Here is an 18485-nt window from a genome sequence, read left to right as displayed (position 1 = left end):
CTCTCTCTCTCTCTCTCTCTCTCTCTCTCTCTCTCCCTCTCCCTCTCCCTCTCTCACCCGCTAAAAATCAGAACATTATCGACATGAATAATTTGTTGTTGTATGGTTTACGAATTAGGATGCCAACTTGAGAAAAAACTTTTGTTCATAGTTTCCCTCTCTTCACTCCCTCTCTCTCTCCTCCCCCCTCCCTCCCCCTCTCCTCCCTCCCCCTCTCCTCCCCCCTCCCTCCCCCTCTCCTCCCCCCTCCCTCCCCTCTCCAGGAGTGCTAATAAGAAGAACAAGCTGATCCTCAACATGCAGGTCAACGGTAACGGGTGTGATGAGCCCCCCCAGCGGCACCAAGCGGGGACCCCCGCCCGCACCCCCGGGTCCAGCACCCCCACCCCCGCGAGGACCCCCGGGTCTGGGACCGGGACCCCGGTGGCGGCCTACACCCTGCCCGGGACGCCCACCCTCATGGAGGAACACAGCTCCATGAACAGTGGGTGGAGAGACGGGTGGAGAGATGGGTGGAGGGATAGAGATGGGTGGAGGGATAGAGATGGGTGGAGGGATGGGTGGAGGGATAGAGATGGGTGGAGGGATAGAGATGGGTGGAGGGATAGAGATGGGTGGAGGGATGGGTGGAGGGATAGAGATGGGTGGAGGGATGGGTGGAGGGATAGAGATGGGTGGAGGGATAGAGATGGGTGGAGGGATAGAGATGGGTGGAGGGATAGAGATGGGTGGAGGGATAGAGATGGGTGGAGGGATGGGTGGAGGGATAGAGATGGGTGGAGGGATAGAGATGGGTGGAGGGATGGGTGGAGGGATAGAGATGGGTGGAGGGATAGAGATGGGTGGAGGGATAGAGATGGGTGGAGGGATAGAGATGGGTGGATGGATAGAGTTGGGTGGAGGGATGGGTGGAGGGATAGAGATGGGTGGAGGGATAGAGATGGGTGGTGTTATCTGTGTTGACTGTGTTTTCTTTCTCTCCCGCTAGATAGCTCCGGACATCGTGGATCCCCACAAACCATGAGGAGAGACATCGGCCTCGCAGTCACACACAGGTGGGTTAGCCTAGCCTAGCTTAGATTAGCCTAGCCTACCCGAGGAGAGACATCGGCCTCGCAGTCACACACAGGTGGGTTAGCCTAGCCTAGCTTAGATTAGCCTAGCCTACCCGAGGAGAGACATCGGCCTCGCAGTCACACACAGGTGGGTTAGCCTAGCCTAGCTTAGATTAGCCTAGCCTACCCGAGGAGAGACATCGGCCTCGCAGTCACACACAGGTGGGTTAGCCTAGCCTAGCTTAGATTAGCCTAGCCTACCCGAGGAGAGACATCGGCCTTGCAGTCACACACAGGTGGGTTAGCCTAGCCTAGCTTAGATTAGCCTAGCCTACCCGAGAAGAGACATCGGCCTCTCCTCGCAGTCACACACAGGTGGGTTAGCCTAGCCTAGCCTTCCAGCAAATATGAACCCCTTTGTGGAGAGGGCAGAGGCTTTGCAGACACATACCGGACATCTAACTAGCCTAAGCCTTCCAGCTGAAGATCCTAATAACATAACAGAACGTAACATCTTAAAAACCTCCCCTTTTCCTCAATGCATTTTAGAACAATGTTTCAAACCCCTGAGTAGAGATAGTAATCTGTGTGTTGGTCGTTTCGTCGGTGACGGGTCTGGTTCTTTGTTCAGGTTCTCCACCAAGTCCTGGCTGTCCCAGACGTGTCAGGTGTGTCAGAAGAACATGATGTTTGGGGTCAAGTGTAAGCACTGTCGGTGAGTACCTCAACCACCACCAGTGTGAGACTACCTTACTACTGTTGGACTACTTTACCCCTATTTTACTGGGTTACGTCTATTTTCCCACTTATTTACTACCAATTGACCACCCTTTTTCTACTATACCATATTTTTACTTGTATTTTACTACTATTGAACTATAATGATATTCCTTGCTCAAGGGTACCTATCAGGTAGACTTTGGACGTTCAGGTTTGACCCAGGACCTTTTGGGACACCCTTACCACTAGACTAATGGTTAATTGACTAAATTTGTACAGCGCTTTTCTAATCAGTGGTCACTCAAAGCACTTTTCAATACTGCCTAACAATCACCCATTCACACACAAAGCTGTGTCAGCCACACAAGGCGGCGACAGCCGGCTGGGACCGGTTGGGTGGGGTGCCTTGCTCAGGGACATCTCGGCACTATCTCAATGCCGCCCACTAGCAGTCTTCCTAACGATGCCGTTGCTGTGTCCTCCTCAGGTTAAAGTGTCACAACAAGTGCACAAAGGAGGCTCCCTCGTGTCGGATCACCTTCCTGCCCAGTACGTCTCCTTCCAGATCTTTCTCTGTGATCTCCATGTGATTCACGTATCAGTACCAGAGATGTTTCCCCTTCATGGCGCTGAAATCCGTCCCTCCGTTCCTCCCTCTAGTCGCCAAGATCCGCAGAACCGAGTCGGTGCCGTCCGACATCAACAACCCGGTGGACCGGCCCGCCGAAGCACCCCAGTTCGGGACGCTGCCCAAGGCCTTGACCAAGAAGGTAACCACACACTGCTACTGGGAACACTGGCTGCACTGGTTTAGCAGAAGAAGATTGTGTGTGTGGGAGCAAATGGTCACGCAAACACCTGAACGCTGATAGGATGTGTACCTCAGACTGCATGGCGTCCATTTGCATCCATCTTTTGCAATAGCATTGCTGTACATAGCACGCTAACAGCATACTTAAAAATTAACCTGTAAGCAGGCTAACTCTAGCACATTAATGCATTTGCCTATTAGCATGTTAAATCTAGCCAGCCAAAGCACTGGTCTATTAGCATGCAAAGTCTAACATTTTAGCACGCTAACGTGCTACCACTAATATGCTAATATGCTAATGCATAGCTAGAACAGTCGGGGGATTAGGGAACTGAGCCCCACGATGTTTGTATGCGTTGGTCCATCGACTGGCTATGTTCATTGGGTGCGCTTGTTTCTCTACCCAGGACCACCCCCCTGTGCTGAACCAGCTGGACTCGAGCAGCAACCCCTCCTCCACCACCTCCTCCACCCCCTCCTCCCCTGCCCCCTTCCAGCAGAGCAACCCCCCCAGCGCCACGCCCCCGCCAAACCCCTCCCCGAAGGGCCCTCGCGACGGACGCTTCCACTTCCCAGGTGAGGCCCCGTCCGACTGGGAGCCGCCGGGACCGAAATTAATCGCACCTTCAGGATTTCTTGTTTGTTCTTGTTTGTTTTTTGTTTTACACCTCCACGAATAAGATGAGCTTCACTATATCTGATTAGATAAATTCACTTCAGTCATGCGAGTCAATGCGGGACACGGCAGCAAATGTAAAAGGGACAGTAAAATGAATAAAAAGAGATGTTAAATAACTAGATTAAAAAATATCGAATCACTGCAAAAGATATATCGAAACGGATGTATCTATATACCTTTATAATATGATTAGAATAATTAGAATGTATTGTAAAGGCAGATAAACATGCCAACCAAAGCAGCATGCGATGCAGGAAAGAGGACCGCCTGAGGCCAGAGTCCCAGGGCGTTGGACCGTAAGGCGACCCGGGTACATTACCCGCTAGGTGTGTCCTCAGAGCGGGCTGGTGGAGGGAGAGAGGGGGCCAGCTCAGTGCTAGACATTCAATTCAATTCAACTTTATTTGTATAGCCCTTAATCACCTGTACAGTCTCAAAGGGCTTAACCGGCCTTGTATTTGTGACATGTTTATGACCCCTGGGCCTAGACCCCCAGAGGGCAAGAAAAACACTCCCTTAATTAGCAAGGAAAAGATCTTCAGAAGGAACGCAGAGTGTAGGATCCCTCCACTCAGGGAGGATGAGGCGTGCAATATGTGCCCTAATTGCCATGCAAACATACGTAGACATGCATGTGTCTTTCCTCTAATAATACTACTAACATACACTTTGATTACTCTGGATTGCCCAACTTCCCCTTCGCTTCCATCTTTACAAAATCAGTCTAACACTTCTGATCTTCTCTAACACTCCTTCCCTCCCTCCCTCCCCCCCTCCCTCCCTCTCTCACCCTCCTCCTCTCCGTCTGGTTGTCCGTCTCTGTCTTCTTTTGACCCAAAGCTGCCTGCTACTTCCAGCACAGACAGCAGTTTATCTTCCCTGGTGAGTTGGTGGGCACAGACACTGGACGGTACCTGTAGATTCCCGCGATTATACCTGGACGTTACCAGTAAATTACCTCGATATTACCTGGACGTTACCAGTAAATTACCTCAATATTACCTGGATGTTACCAGTAAATTACCTCAATATTACCTGCATACCACATGCATAGTTGCCACAGATATGATCCACTTATTAGCTGGATTTTATAACGTCCATGTAATATGTTCTGCAGGTATCCTGCTATGCTAAAGGTAATCTACAGGTAATAAAACCATTACCTGTAGATTACTGGTGTAGTGCTTGTGGTACACACTCTGTTTTACCTGTATATTACCTTGCTAGTACATGCATACACTATCTGCATATCACCTGCATGCCAACTAACAGGACAGTTCATGGATTTTACCTGCATGCTTACTACCAGGATATCACCTGCTCAGTCTCTCCTCTCCTCAAACCTTCTGATGTGTGGACGATCTGTGTGAACACGACGTTTCACACTCACTGGTCTGGAATGAGATGAATGAGGTGGAATGAGGGGAGGAGCCAGGGTTTAGTTCCCACGCTTTCTGTGTTTCCATAATTGTATACGCTGTATATTTAGATTCTGGAAGACAGGGCTGATCTCTTAAGTGAGGTATCCATCTTGTTTTCCTCTCAACCGTTTAAAGGTAGACCGCCACCCCGCCTGGGCTGGTCTCTCATATGAGGGTAGCGCTCCGTACGCGTGTCGGGGAACTATCTCCGTCCAGTAAATAAAACGTGGGAAAGTTGCTCCCTTAACGGGGAAGGTGAACCCAGAATGGTGACGTCATGACCTCCTGACCTCTCCCTCAGTTCCTGACCTCATGAACGTCAACAAACACAATTAGGTTTGTTTGTGTTGTTAATTAAATGTCCCGTCTCTGCTCCCCACAGATGTGTCCAGTCCAGTCAGTTTACACTCCGAGCTCGCTGCCGACGCTGTGTAAGTCCTCCACCGACCTGATTGGTCGGTTTTATTTTATCCCCCTCACATATGTTGTACGTCCTGGCACTTCAATAAATTACTTAATATTGTGTAGCATCTTACCCTAGCTATCTTTGTTGTATTTGGTGAATGGTGTAACCTAGCGATTGTTAGTGCTTGGAACTCGGTTCTATGAACATCCTTACTGTACAGACAGTGATATATTGTTGTTTCTCCTTCTTCTGACAAATGTACTTAATGTAAGTCGTTTGGATAAAAGCGTCTGCTAAATGCCCTAAATGTAAAAGTTCATTTAAATCGAACCTTCCACGTAATCAGGTACAATTCACTGACATTCATTCAAATCTCTTTTCGAAGAGGGACCAACAACGACGTTTAAAACTCAAAAGAACACGTTAAAAGTCGTGTTAAAAAAAGTACAGCGACCCCTGCTTTGACGGTGATGAACACCGACTGATGAACACAGGATGGAGCCCCCACGCTCTCTCTGTGTTCCCTCTACTCTACTGTGTATTCTACCGTCCTCATCGCTGCGTTTTGTCTCGGTGTTGACGGCAGCGAGGCGGAGACGGGCGCGGATGACGTCCATAACCAGCTGGTGGAGGACGACGACGAGGAGGTAACCCTGCTGCTGGCGTGATCCTCAGGAGACCCGCCGTGTAGTCACGTCTCCTCTCGGGCGTCACCGCGGGCCGGGACGGGACTGACCTTCTGGCTGTTTGTGTTCATGACAACACGAGTTGATATCAATACACTTTCACTTCAGAGGTGTTCTGCATGGATGCCGTTGCCGGGGGCGTCAGCTCTGTTTGTGGCCCAACAAGGGAAACCGTGCAGGTGTCAACAGCCGAGTCAGGCGGAGACAGATCTGGCTGGGAGGGTTTGAGGGTGGTGTGGCGGCGCCACCTGCTGGTGTGTTGTAGCATGACTCTGGAGGTGCAGTTTCCAAATAGCAGGGGTTCTCAAACCTTTTCTACTAGTGCACCCCCTCTAAGAGTACCTCCTTCACCAGCACCAATCTTTTTGGGATAAAAATAAATAAATGAACATAAATGATATGTGTTATATTAGGTAGAGTGAACATGAACACTAAAAGGCTGTGAATACTCGTAAGTTAGTGAGAAACATGGGCCTGTGCTTCATGCAGCTGTTGGCTAATTTCTCCCCACAAAAGGAGCACAACGCCAGGGGAGGGTCAGAGCAGTACCCCCTGGAGTACTCCAAAGTACGCGTACCCCTGTTTGAGAACCACTGCCTTAGAGGGGGCACATTATAATCCATTGAGTGGACACTCTTGTCCATAGCGTCTCACAGTGGAGTCACCGCACCGTGTTTACAGGAAGACAAACTGTGTTGCATGCAATCATCTCGGCTTTAATTGGATGGTAGATTATACGATACATTTCGATTTTAAAGCTTGGTTTTATGCTATATAAGTTGTATCAGCGATGTTTGGCGACGTCACTCCTGTTGGTATTTGAAGAGAGATCCCAAACAAACAGAGCCAGCTCGCCCCTCCCTTCCGTGTTGTGTACATCCAGTAAAAACAATCATGAACGCAGCGCAAGATTCCCACAACACCCACCGCTTGTCGGTGATTGGTTGGAATACTATTTATTTTGGTTTTGATTGGTTGGTAGTACCATTTGTTTTTGTGTACGATCTCGGAGCATAGGCTGTCTAGAGAGACGCGTTTTCATGACGGCCTGCTTATTGGGCGGGCAGCTAGCGGATTGTGAGGAAAGACCAGATGAATGTGATCTTTTATGTTTCGGCCTAGCATCGCTGACACGACCTTTGACGACTGAGAACGTAGACAGACTTTATAGACGTGACCCGGGTGCAGCCACCAACAGTAGGCCTGTCTGTGTGCACGTCTCAGCAGGAAGCAGAGGAGGACGCCCGGTTAGAAGAGCACGCTGTAGACCACCAGCAGCACCCCGACGAACGGGACGAGGACGAAGAGGAGGAGGAGGAGGAGGAGGAGGACCGGCGTGGTCACCACGGCGACCACGAGGACGACGAGGAGGGGGAGGAGTACGGGGAGGACGGGCGCCACAACGGGGTGTCGGACGGCGAGTGCGAGGGCGACGAGCTGGACGACCTGCCCAACTCCTGCGGGAACCCGTGGCGAGGGCCCATCTCCCGCAAGGCCAGCCAGACCAGCGTGTACCTGCAGGAGTGGGACATCCCCTACGAGCAGCTGGACCTGGGGGAGCTCATCGGGAAGGTGAGCACTCAGGGGGGGTCTGGGGGGTCTGAAGAGGTCTGAGAGGTCTGGGGAGTCTTGGGGATCCTGGGGGAGTCTGGGGGGGTCTAGGGGAGTCTGGGGGGGTCTTGGGGATTATGGGGGGGTCTTACATGGGTTTAATGACAGGAGAGGGCGGGACTTCCGTTGCATGGGTTTAATGACAGGAGAGGGCGGGACTTCCGTTACCAACCCATAAGGGAAGTTACCCGGACCTGGTTCAGGGTCCAGGTTTGATCTGAACGTGAGGTTCTAAGTCTGGCTCTGTGTCTCCCTAGGGCCGCTGGGGGAAGGTCCACAAGGGGCGCTGGCACGGCGAGGTGGCCATCCGCCTGCTGGAGATGGACGGGAACAACCAGGACCACCTGAAGCTCTTCAAGAAGGAGGTGATGAACTACCGGCAGACGCGCCACGAGAACGTGGTGCTCTTCATGGGCGCCTGCATGGCCCCGCCCCACCTGGCCATCATCACCAGGTGAGGAGGCACAAACCCAGCGCACCTGGCTGGAAACAAACTCTACACCATCACTTCAGTCCATCGCTCTTTTGGCATGGAAGAAAAGTTAATTTTATATAATGAACAAAATAATATCTTGGTTGTAAACATTGAAACAATCTCGATACGACAACGATCTACAATGATCACATATTATTTAGCATAGTATAGGAATATGTACCTATAGTCACAGACCTAAATGTTGACACTGGACCGTGCTTCGATCCCCAGCTTCTGCAAAGGCAGGACGTTGTACTCTGTGGTGCGGGACTCCAAGAACCCCCTGGACATCAACAAGACCCGGCAGATCGCCCAGGAGATCGTCAAGGTAGGGCTGGCCTCCTCTGTTCAGCGCTCGGCCGCGTGGACATGTTTGTGCCCGTAATACGAGGTGTGGCGCGACGTGTGCGTGTCCACGGTACGAGGTGCGACAGGATGTGTGTGTGCCAACGGTACAAGGTGTGACAGGATATGTGTGCGTGTCCACGGTACGAGGTGCGACAGGATATGTGTGTGTGCCCACGGTACGAGGTGTGTCAGGATGTGGGTGTGCCCACGGTACGAGGTGTGACAGGATATGTGTGTGTGCCCACGGTACGAGGTGTGTCAGGATGTGGGTGTGTCCCCAGTATGAGGTGGAACAGGATGTGGGTGTGTGCCCCCGGTTCGAGGTGTGACAGGATGTGCGTGTGGTTCCAGGGAATGGGCTACCTCCACGCCAAAGGCATCGTCCACAAAGACCTCAAGTCCAAGAACGTGTTCCACGACATCAACAAGGTTGTGATCACGGACTTCGGCCTGTTCGGGATCTCTGGTGTGGTCCAGGAGGGAAGGTAAGACCCCTCTACCCTCTGGTGCCGGGGAGACCCTGTTTGTCCATTTTGCGACCCCTACGTCTGACGTTGCTCTTCTTTGTAAAAGAAGATATAATAAATATATATAAAATATATGTTAATTGAGCCATCAGACTAAGGAATTGTAGACAATCACATCGCAACACACAACCCCATCACACATCAACCATCACAAATCAAACATCACCATCATACACCACACATCACGCATCATACATCACAAATCACATGTCATCCATTAAACATCACACATCAAACATCAATCATCACACACCAAAAACCAAACAGCACACATCACCATCACCGATTGAAAACGGACTCCCCTTCATTTAGTTTGGCTGCCCTGACCCGTTGACCTCTGACCCGTTGACCTCTGCCCCCCTGACCCCGTTGACCTCTGCCCCCCTGACCCCGTTGACCTCTGCCCTCCTCTAGGCGTGAGAACAAGCTGAAGCTGCCCCACGGCTGGATCTGCTACCTGGCGCCCGAGATCGTGCGGAGGATGAGCCCCGGGAACAACGAGGACCGCCTGCCCTTCTCCGCCGCCGCCGACGTCTATGCCTTCGGGTACGACCCTTGACCCCCCTGACCCTCCTTACCCCAATGACCCCCCCCCCTGACCCCTGACTCCGACCACCGACCACCGACACGCCTCCGCTGAGCGGCCCGTGGCTTATGGACGAATGGCTCGTCACACTGAAGAGATGCAAGCACGGCCCAATCAGAGAGACAAAAACTGAAAGAAAGTAGAAGTAAAAATAAAAAAGCGTTAAACTAGACTGAACTAAGTTTAAATTAGATCTAAAATGAGCTTTTAAAATTTTTTAATTTTACAATTAAAGTTTGGGGCTTTTATCTGAAGCGACGTACAATAAACACATTTATCAGAAAGAGGAACAACAATATATCGCTTTCAGTACAGTAAGGATGTTCATAGAACCAAGTGCCAACACCTACTATCACTAGGGGTTAACCAATGCCCCGAACACAACAGAAATAGCTATGATACGACGCTACACCATGCAAAGTACTATTTTGAAGTGCCAAGACGCACAGCATACGATAAGTGTGTAAGAGGGGGGTGGGGGGGAGGGGGGGTGTGTGTGTGTGCGTGTGTGTGCTGGTGGTGGGGATTTCTGGCTTATGTTGGTGTCCTGTATTTCTCAGTTCTGTGTGTATGTGTGTTTGTGTGTGTGTGTGTGTGTAGGCGTGCGTGCGCCTTTGTACGTGCGTCACACATGTGTGTCAATGCATTATTTGGGGGGGGGGGGGGGGGGGGGGGGGGCAGGAGGGAGGCAATGCAGTTTCCAGGTGAACTCTGCATAAAGGATAAAGACGTGACGGTGTTGTTTGTTTTGTTTTGTTTTAATTCAACCCCCCCCCCCCCCCCCCCCCCCCCCCACCAACAGCACCATTTGGTACGAGCTGCAGGCCCGGGACTGGCCAATCACCAACCAGCCGGTGGAGGCCATCATCTGGCAGGTTGGCAGCGGGCAGGGCATCAAGAAGGTTCTGGCGGAGGTCAGCCTGGGCAAGGAGGTCACGGTAGGTCACCCCCCCCCCCTCTTAACGTTGACCTTTGACCTTTTAGACCTTTATAGTCGACATGACAGCACTTAACCTTTAAGCGTTGACCTTTGAACTTTTTTACTTTAATAATGAAAATGGCTGCACGTAACCTTTTAAACGCTGACCTTTGACCTTTTAGACCTTTAAAATGTACATGTGTGCAATTAACCTACAAACATTGACCTTTGACATTTTGAACCTTTATGATGAACATGAATGCACTTAACCTTTTATCGTTGACCTGAATAATGTACATGACTGGGTTTAGCACATAGTCATTTTACCTTGAAACCTTTTTTTAACCTCATGATGATGAGTCAATTTTTATTTTATCATGCGCGTCATTCCTTTATATCGTCATTGTTTCGTTTTGTAATGTACAATCGTTCCAAAACCCAAAACAGCTTCATCAACAACTCCTGAATCCCTGGTGTCCTGTACCTTTAAACGTAGCATAATGTCCTGCATTGATAAACCTTGGTTAAGGTCGTTCTCATGGTACAGTGAACCAGCCCAGGCCTGGGTCCCACCGGGTGGTTCTGACCCGGTCTCCCGCTCCTCTCTCCCCAGGAGATCCTGTCGGCCTGCTGGGCGTACGACCCGAGGGAGAGGCCCACCTTCACCCAGCTGGCCGAGATGCTGGAGAAACTCCCTAAGCTCAACCGCAGGCTCTCACACCCCGGACACTTCTGGAAGTCTGCAGAGTACGGATCCTAGAGAGGGGAGGGAGGGAGGGAGGGGGAGAGGGGGGGAGGGAGGAGGGGAGGAGAGGGAGACATTGCACCCTGGGTGGTGGTGGTGGTGGTGGTGGTGGTGGTGGTGGTGGTGGTGGTGGTGGGTGGGTGTGGGTGATGGTGGTGGTTTTGTAGTGGTGGGAGGGTGTTTGTACAGAACTGTTTGTACAGAAGCAGCCTTCGATTGAGTGTAGCGGATAAACTTTCACGATACATTTTTTGCTGAGAAAATCCTTAAAAGGGTTTGAACGGTCCCTTGGGCGCAGTAAAGACCGTACAATAAACGCTGAAGCCCAATGATAGGTCGACGCGATCGAGCACGGTCCACTGATTGGCTGAGGGATCAGTCTCAGTCCTCCCCCGTGACGACAAGAGTCGTTTCACAACACAAAACCAAAAGATTGAACTCCTCTCTCCTCTGCCAACGTCTTTTCCTCGCCATTTTCTCCCTAATATCTTTTATAAATACCGGTAATCAGCTTCACTAAATCCTCCTCCTGTCTGTGTTCCTATTAAACTGCTGCTTATTTACAGAAGTTGGATGTAATACAGTTTCAACAAGACGGAGAGATGAACTCGGAGATGGAAAGGATCGGTGAAGCTTTGTAGAAATACTTAGAAAAAAAATTAAAAGTTAGTTAGTGACATCACAAGTGGTAGATAGACCCAGATAGTTCAGCCTACCAGTTGGTACGGTCCACTGGGTCTATCTCATCATGCATCTGGATGGATACTTCCTCTTGTGATTTCACTAAAGGCCAGATGTATTTTGGTGATAAAAAAAGAGGGGCCCTTTAAGTTTAGTAAGTCTGGTGAGATTTCCACCAATCAGAACGTCTGTCTTATGTAGCCTGTGTGTGTGTGTGTGTGTGTGTGTGTGTGTGTGTGTGTGTGTGTGTGTGTGTGTGTGTGTGTGTGTGTGTGTGTGTGTGTGTGTGTGTGTGTGTGTGTGTGTGTGTGTGTGTGTGTGTGTGTTCTTTACTGGATGTTAAGGTCTGACATTAACTGCTACTAACGCCTCACTGTCTCCTTGCTCCTTCTCTGTGCGCCTCCTTTCCTCCTCCTTCCACCTCCGCTCCCCTCTCCTCTGATCCAGGTTGTAGCAGCAGCCGGGCAGCAGGCCGCTGTCTGGCCGTCTGTCTTGCATGCTCTGAGAGACGATGACAGCGTCGCCTCTCAACCAATCAGACTCTGCTTCCACTAATCCACTCCTCCTCCTCTTCCTCCGTCGCCTCCTTCTCCGCCTCCTCCTGCTAACCAACTCCGCCGCCGTGCTGTCACGTGGCGTCGGGGGCGGGGCGAGTGGTGCATTGTGGGTAGTCACTACCCTACTCTTAACCTTTTCGTTTAAATAAAAAAAGAAGGATCTCCCTTCGCCTTCTACTTCGGCTGTCTTCGTCTGGCGTGTGGTCGGGACCGCGTGGAGGTCGCAAGGAGGTCGTGTGAAGGTCGTGGGTGGTGGTGTGAAGGTCATGGGCGGGGGTGTTGGCGTGTGCTGAGATTTCTGCTGTACGGACGCTCTGAAGGCCTGGTGATGAAGATGATGACGATGATGGGCGCCTGCCTCCTCTTCCTCCCCCCATCGCTGTTGTGCTTGGTTCTTAACATGCTTCACATCGTCCATGGAGCTCCCAGCCTGACCCTCACTCACAGACACGGTCAACATCACGTTGGGGTCATGAGCGTCCTTATGGAGCTCACAGCCTCACACACACACGGTCAACATCACGTTGGGGACATGAGCATCCTTATGGAGCTCACAGCCTCACACACACACACACGGTCAACATCACGTTGGGGTCATGAGCGTCCTTATGGAGCTCACAGCCTCACACACACACACACGGTCAACATCACGTTGGGGACATGAGCATCCTTATGGAGCTCACAGCCTCACACACACACACACACGGTCAACATCACATGGAGGAGGCGATGAGCGTCCTGGACACCAGGGCCCCCTCTGGGTCCTGGGGAGACCCTCAGCTTCGTGTTGGCGGAGTGTTTCCTCCTGCGGGGTCGGCCAGCGAACCAGATGTTTTACGACCGGACTTGTTCTGAACGGTGTCGGCAGCCCAGGGTTCCCGTCATCGTCGTGGAAACCATCGCCTGGGTTACCAACATGTTATTGGGAACACGTCATCAAATGTCCATAATCAATTAGAATGATCATTTGTCAACAATCAATAACAATTGCTTCATGCAAGTGTAAAGTGCACCTTATAATGGCGTGAATAATTTATTTGAAATATGGGTCTGTATTTTTTTAAGTTATATTCCTGTCCGCACAAAAGAAGAGTCCTGTATCTTCCTAGATGGTGCGTGTGCGTGTGTGTTTGTGTGTGTCTGTGTGTGTGTGTGTGTGTGCTGGTGGTGGTGATTTCTGGCTTATGTTGGTGTCCTGTATTTCTCTGTTCTGTGTGTGTATGTGTGTGTTTGTGTGTAGGCGTGCGTGCGCCTGTGTACGTGCGTGCGCGTATGCGTGTGGTGAACGTTGTACGTCACACGTCTGTGTCAATACATTATTTAATGTACAGCATAGCAACGCGGTTCTTTTAAAAAACTTTGTACAAACACGTTTTTGTACGTACACACCATGACATTTTGAAATAGGTACTGCTCTCCCTATGAAAGATGTATATATTTCTATTTTTTGCCTGTGTACAAAATACTGTATAAAGACTGTAAATGTGTGTTTTTTTATGTTGATGTCAGAATTCATATTTTTGTATTGCATGTGACTTCCATTCTGTACGCGCTCCGTTCCTCCCTGGGGGGATCAATAAAGTGAAGCTTGTCACGTCAGACTGCGCCTGCTTCTTAACTCCCTCGACGAGCCAAACTTCCCCCACAAGCTCAGAGTTATTGGACCGTAAGTCGGCGTGCAGAAGTTATTAAACTATAACTTGGTTAAGACGTGGTCGACTACGATGCCAAATACCTTACGGGAACAAAGTACAAAAGACATGCACACAGACACACACATCCACCCACACACTTACACTGATACAGACAACACGCACACACACTTATGCTGACACACGATGCACACACATCCAATAGCACACTTATTCTGACAGTGTGTAAGAGGTACACTCTTACACACGCACAACAATAGCACAGAGGAAAGGCAGAATAAAGTTTGTTTGGGTGAAATTGTAGGCCTGATGTTTGAAATCATATGCAACTCTAAAAGAAAGGCAGCCTGTTCTAAAACAAGTTCCCCACCCGTCTCTGGAGCGCTCCCCTGATGTTATAAAGTACCCACTAGGGGGGTACAGGACAGGACTGCCGTCCTCCAAAAGGTCTAGAGCCAACGCCTCGTATATACACCGCCACTAGTGGGAGGTGGGGAGTTCAGGAAATCGAAACGTTGGTACTGAAAAGCTGGATATTTTCACTTCAAACCAATCAAGCTATTAGTATTTAACCATTGCTACGGTACCCGAGTGATAAGCATCTCCTCCACGACACAATAGTGCTTTCTGTCCGCGGAGCCGACAAAGGAAAGCATGGCCACCCAAATCTGCATCGGTGAGAGACGGAGTGCTCGCCAAAGTCATGAGGCTGTCGCCTATGGTGGTTGTATATTATTGTATAGCTGATTATACTAATAATATTTGTTCATGCAACATAATGTAACAAACATACACATTATCATGTAGGCTATGTTGATTATTCATTTAAAAAGTAGAAAAACACTTATTAATTACAGTTTTTGCCAATTGCTTGAACACTATAGACACATGTTTAGACCAAAGTAACACAAATTGAAGTTTTCCTTACTATAACACATGCAACCATGCCTTCAACAAAAGCGCTGCTTTGCACTTTAGTTGCAATTGTGCAACACACTTGCTACTTTCTGCAACACATTTGTTCCTGCACACACTATTTCATACATAAGACACTTAGTTCAGAAAAGACGTCTCATTGTACCATTGGGAGAACACATCTATTCGTAATACAAAACACATTGGGTAATTGAAAATACTTAGATACACACCTGAAAACACTTACTTACAAAACTGAACACCAATCAGCCAGCTATAAAAAGGCCAAAGGGCAATTGTGCACGTCCCGGGGCAGCGCGGGGGAAATATATCATCGTGTGCCGCCATGCCTTTGAGGGTAACTGCACCATCATGCAAAAATAGGTTCCTACAATTACCAACATATCATCACATTTCTAGATGCACTTCATGATGCAGCTGTACAGGACCGACCAGAGCAGCCCAGGTTTGTTGTTATCGTGGATAATCTTAGTTTCCATCGGGCTGTTTTGGTCCGGAACTGGTTCACCAACCATAGACAATTTGAAGTCGTATACTTGCCCCCTTACTTGCCATTTCTAAATCCATTAGAATTTTTTTTTCGGCTTGAAGATGGCGTGTATGTGACCGCCAACCACATGCCCGCATGCCTTTTCTGCAGGCAATGGAACAGGCCTGCGGAGACATTGAGGTAAGGTCAATCCTTGGATGGATTCGGCAGACAAGGAGAGGATCCATAAGCCCACCCACGCACAATTGCCGTGATTTTCTGTGTATAATTTCGTTTTATTTTTGCTTAAACTGAATTTACTGCACTGTAATGTAGGCCTACTGTACTGCTATGTACAGTATTGGGTATTCGATTTTTTTGGTTGTTGTGAAAACCTGCCTTCTGTGGAACTGAATAAAAACAGTGAACATGACAGACTGCAATGTTTTATGTCAAGTAGATTAGTGTATTGCTGCTGATCTGAAAGTGTAAGGATTTCTAGGTTTCGATAGCAGAGTTTCAATTCGTCATAGATGTGAATGTATATTTCCCAGTGCAATGTCCTATTTGCTTGTGTGTTGAGTTTTGACGCAATGAGCCAAGTTTTCCAAAACGTGTTCAAGCAACGGGCAAAAACTGTATTATTAATATAAAATATTATTACTTTATTGAAATCTCTTATCTGACTATATGCACACGAATGAGTTTATAAACGGAAAGCAGCGTAGCTCCACCCCCCTGCAGCGGTTGGTTTCAGGGTTGTCATGGAAACAAAATTGTACTACTTGTCAATTTAAAGGAGAATTCTGCGAGTCACACTTTGTCGAAATCTGGCACGTTATATTTATATACATTATACGACTCTCCTGATGAGTTTTATCCTCCTGGTCCTCTGATCAGCCAAGGAGAGGGAGACTTGCTGCTTGTGTGACTGACAAACTTCTGCACGATACACACACAGGCGTAGATTACGGGGGGGACATGTCCGAAAAAATTGCGACCGAAGAAATCGCCACATTCTCAAGCGAAATCGTCGAGTCTAAATCATGCGATAGGCGCCCACGAAGACATCCTCACAGCATGCACACCTGCCATCTAGTGGTAAATCTGCAGATTGCAAACATGTGAAAAACGCAATTTGGTATTGTAGCGTCGGCCAAGAAGAACAGTCAGGTTTTGTGGAAAGGTAATTCTGCGTCCTATACAGCACACGACTGCAGATCCTTTATTTTAACAATGTCACACAGCGCACCGCACACCCAACCAACGGACATGCAACTCTGGCTAAAGGTTGGCGGGAACACTACACACAATAAACCCCCACAACACACACATTCAACCGAACACACAACCCCAACACCAAAAGGTAATAAAACCCCTTTTCCCCAACCGACATCACAAATACCCAGACTCCCCGGGGGGTAGGAGTCGCCATAGTATCTAGTCGTTTGATTTGTCGACTGTCAGCCACTGTAGAAACATGGCGTTGTAAAATGACAGCGGAGTCGGTGCATTCCCATCGTGGCGCATTCAGATCGAACACTGTGACCTGAGAGAACGTGAACTTGGAAGGCTAGCTTTCCTAGCCTAGCTTTTATGACTTCTAGTGTATTAGCGAAGGCTAACGCAATGTCATGGAATTAACTTGAGATGTATATGGAACACTAGAAACCACTGCTACTGTACAAAAGGTATTCCACTCAACCAATAAAAGTGGAAGACAGAAATTTGTAGTAGCCAAAGCATAGACTGTAGCTAAAGCCGGTATGTAGCTTACTGCAGTGTATGAGAACTAGCAGTTAACTGAGTTAATATCAAACATCGTAAAACAAGGTGATTTGTATGTTTCTCTGCACTTACAGCGCATTTTTGCCTGCTGAAAAGGATCTTATATCGGTTCCAGCTTTTCTCTTAGACATTATGGATCCAGTTAAATAGCCTTCCGACTTAAGCCTTTTGTGGTTGTTTGCATAATTTGTTCAATTATATTTTATGCCATCGCAAGGGGGAGGGGGAGGAGGTCGAATGTGTGCTGTCTGTAGCGTTATAATGGAGAAGTTTCACAGCCAAAATTGACATTTTTATTCAGAAAATAGCCGGTCCTTTTGCTTCCTGTAAAAAGCATGTTTGTGACACTGGATAACTATATGGATACATCATCTAGCCTGCATGTGGAGGGCCTCATAAGGTAAGAAATTGGTTTACGTAAACTTTGCTGCTGGTTTTGTTTGCTCGTGATGGCCTGGTAGGCCTATCCTGACATAAATATGTTCTCGCATAACCTGTGTGACTATCCGAAACTGTAGGGGATTTTATTTGCGGGCAATTAGCTTATGATGTTGTAACGAGTGAACAGTGAAGTCTACATTGGTCCTTCCCAAGTGTACTGGTGGTCAGGATTTGGCAGATGCAATTCTCCTCTGGACGTTTTTTTTTTATTTATTTTTTTTATGCAGCATAACGAATGCTCCCAGCAGCCCTTGCTCGTCTTCAAAAGGCTGATGCTCAGGCCTACCTCGTTTCATTTCGTACCCCCTTTACAGTCTGGCATTGTTTGTCTGGTAAACTTTGTTAATGTCAAGATAAGGGTTAAATTGCCAAATCTGTTCTTTGTCCTGTGTGTATTAGTATTGCATATCCCGAGCCAATACCCTGGTGTTTCCAACGCCGTTTTGCAAAACAAGCCAAAACACAAACTGTGGTTTTCAACTTTTATTGTTCGAATAGGATTTTCAACACCTGACAATACACTGTAGAGCATATTGTAATGCAGCGTTGAATGGATGAATAGCTTACAAAAAAAGCTTACTTTTCAAACCACACTCAAGCTTATGGTTATTGACCCCACTCTAAGTTTCTATGCATTCAATCATCTGCTAAATGGCTGAATTGTAAAATAAAACTAAGCAGTATTTTAAATTTCAAGCCCTTGAGAGATGCCTGGTACCATGACTAATAACATTCATTGGGAGAAAGGAAACGTCAGGTGTGTGTGTGTGTGTGCGTGTGTGTGTGTGTGTGTGTGTGTGTGTGTGTGTGTGTGTGTGTGTGTGTGTGTGTGTGTGTGTGTGTGTGTGAGAAGCTTGTACCTGGGGGGGGGCAGTGCATGAAGACACGTGTGTGTGTGCGTTGGTGTGTGTGTGTGTGCACGTGCGAAGGGGAGAGATGCAACAATGGCCGTTCTGTTAAGACGCGTCGTCT

General features: G+C 48.7%; 1 protein-coding gene across 2 annotated transcripts; it reads left to right on the top strand.

Moving 5' to 3' along the window:
* Nucleotides 1–360: 360 nt before the first annotated feature.
* Nucleotides 361–11004, top strand: ksr1a (kinase suppressor of ras 1a). 2 transcript variants are annotated; one of them, XM_056595049.1, is made up of 15 exons: nt 361–484; nt 989–1055; nt 1687–1770; nt 2263–2324; nt 2436–2545; nt 2994–3162; nt 5069–5117; nt 5679–5739; nt 7006–7350; nt 7647–7843; nt 8096–8192; nt 8564–8697; nt 9154–9285; nt 10128–10263; nt 10858–11004. In XM_056595049.1, the coding sequence occupies exons 1-15, from the start codon at nt 460–462 to the stop codon at nt 11002–11004; spliced, it is 1815 nt and encodes a 604-aa protein (XP_056451024.1). In that variant the 5' UTR covers nt 361–459. The 2 variants fall into 2 exon arrangements, with proteins under 2 accessions (XP_056451024.1, XP_056451023.1); XM_056595048.1 differs by lacking the exon at nt 361–484 and having other exon boundaries at nt 974–1277.
* The last annotated feature ends 7481 nt before the right edge of the window (nt 11005–18485 follow it).

This window comes from Gadus chalcogrammus, chromosome 7, assembly GCF_026213295.1.
Source record: "Gadus chalcogrammus isolate NIFS_2021 chromosome 7, NIFS_Gcha_1.0, whole genome shotgun sequence".
NCBI lineage: Eukaryota > Metazoa > Chordata > Actinopteri > Gadiformes > Gadidae > Gadus > Gadus chalcogrammus.
This window is presented reverse-complemented; position numbering and strand designations above follow the sequence as displayed.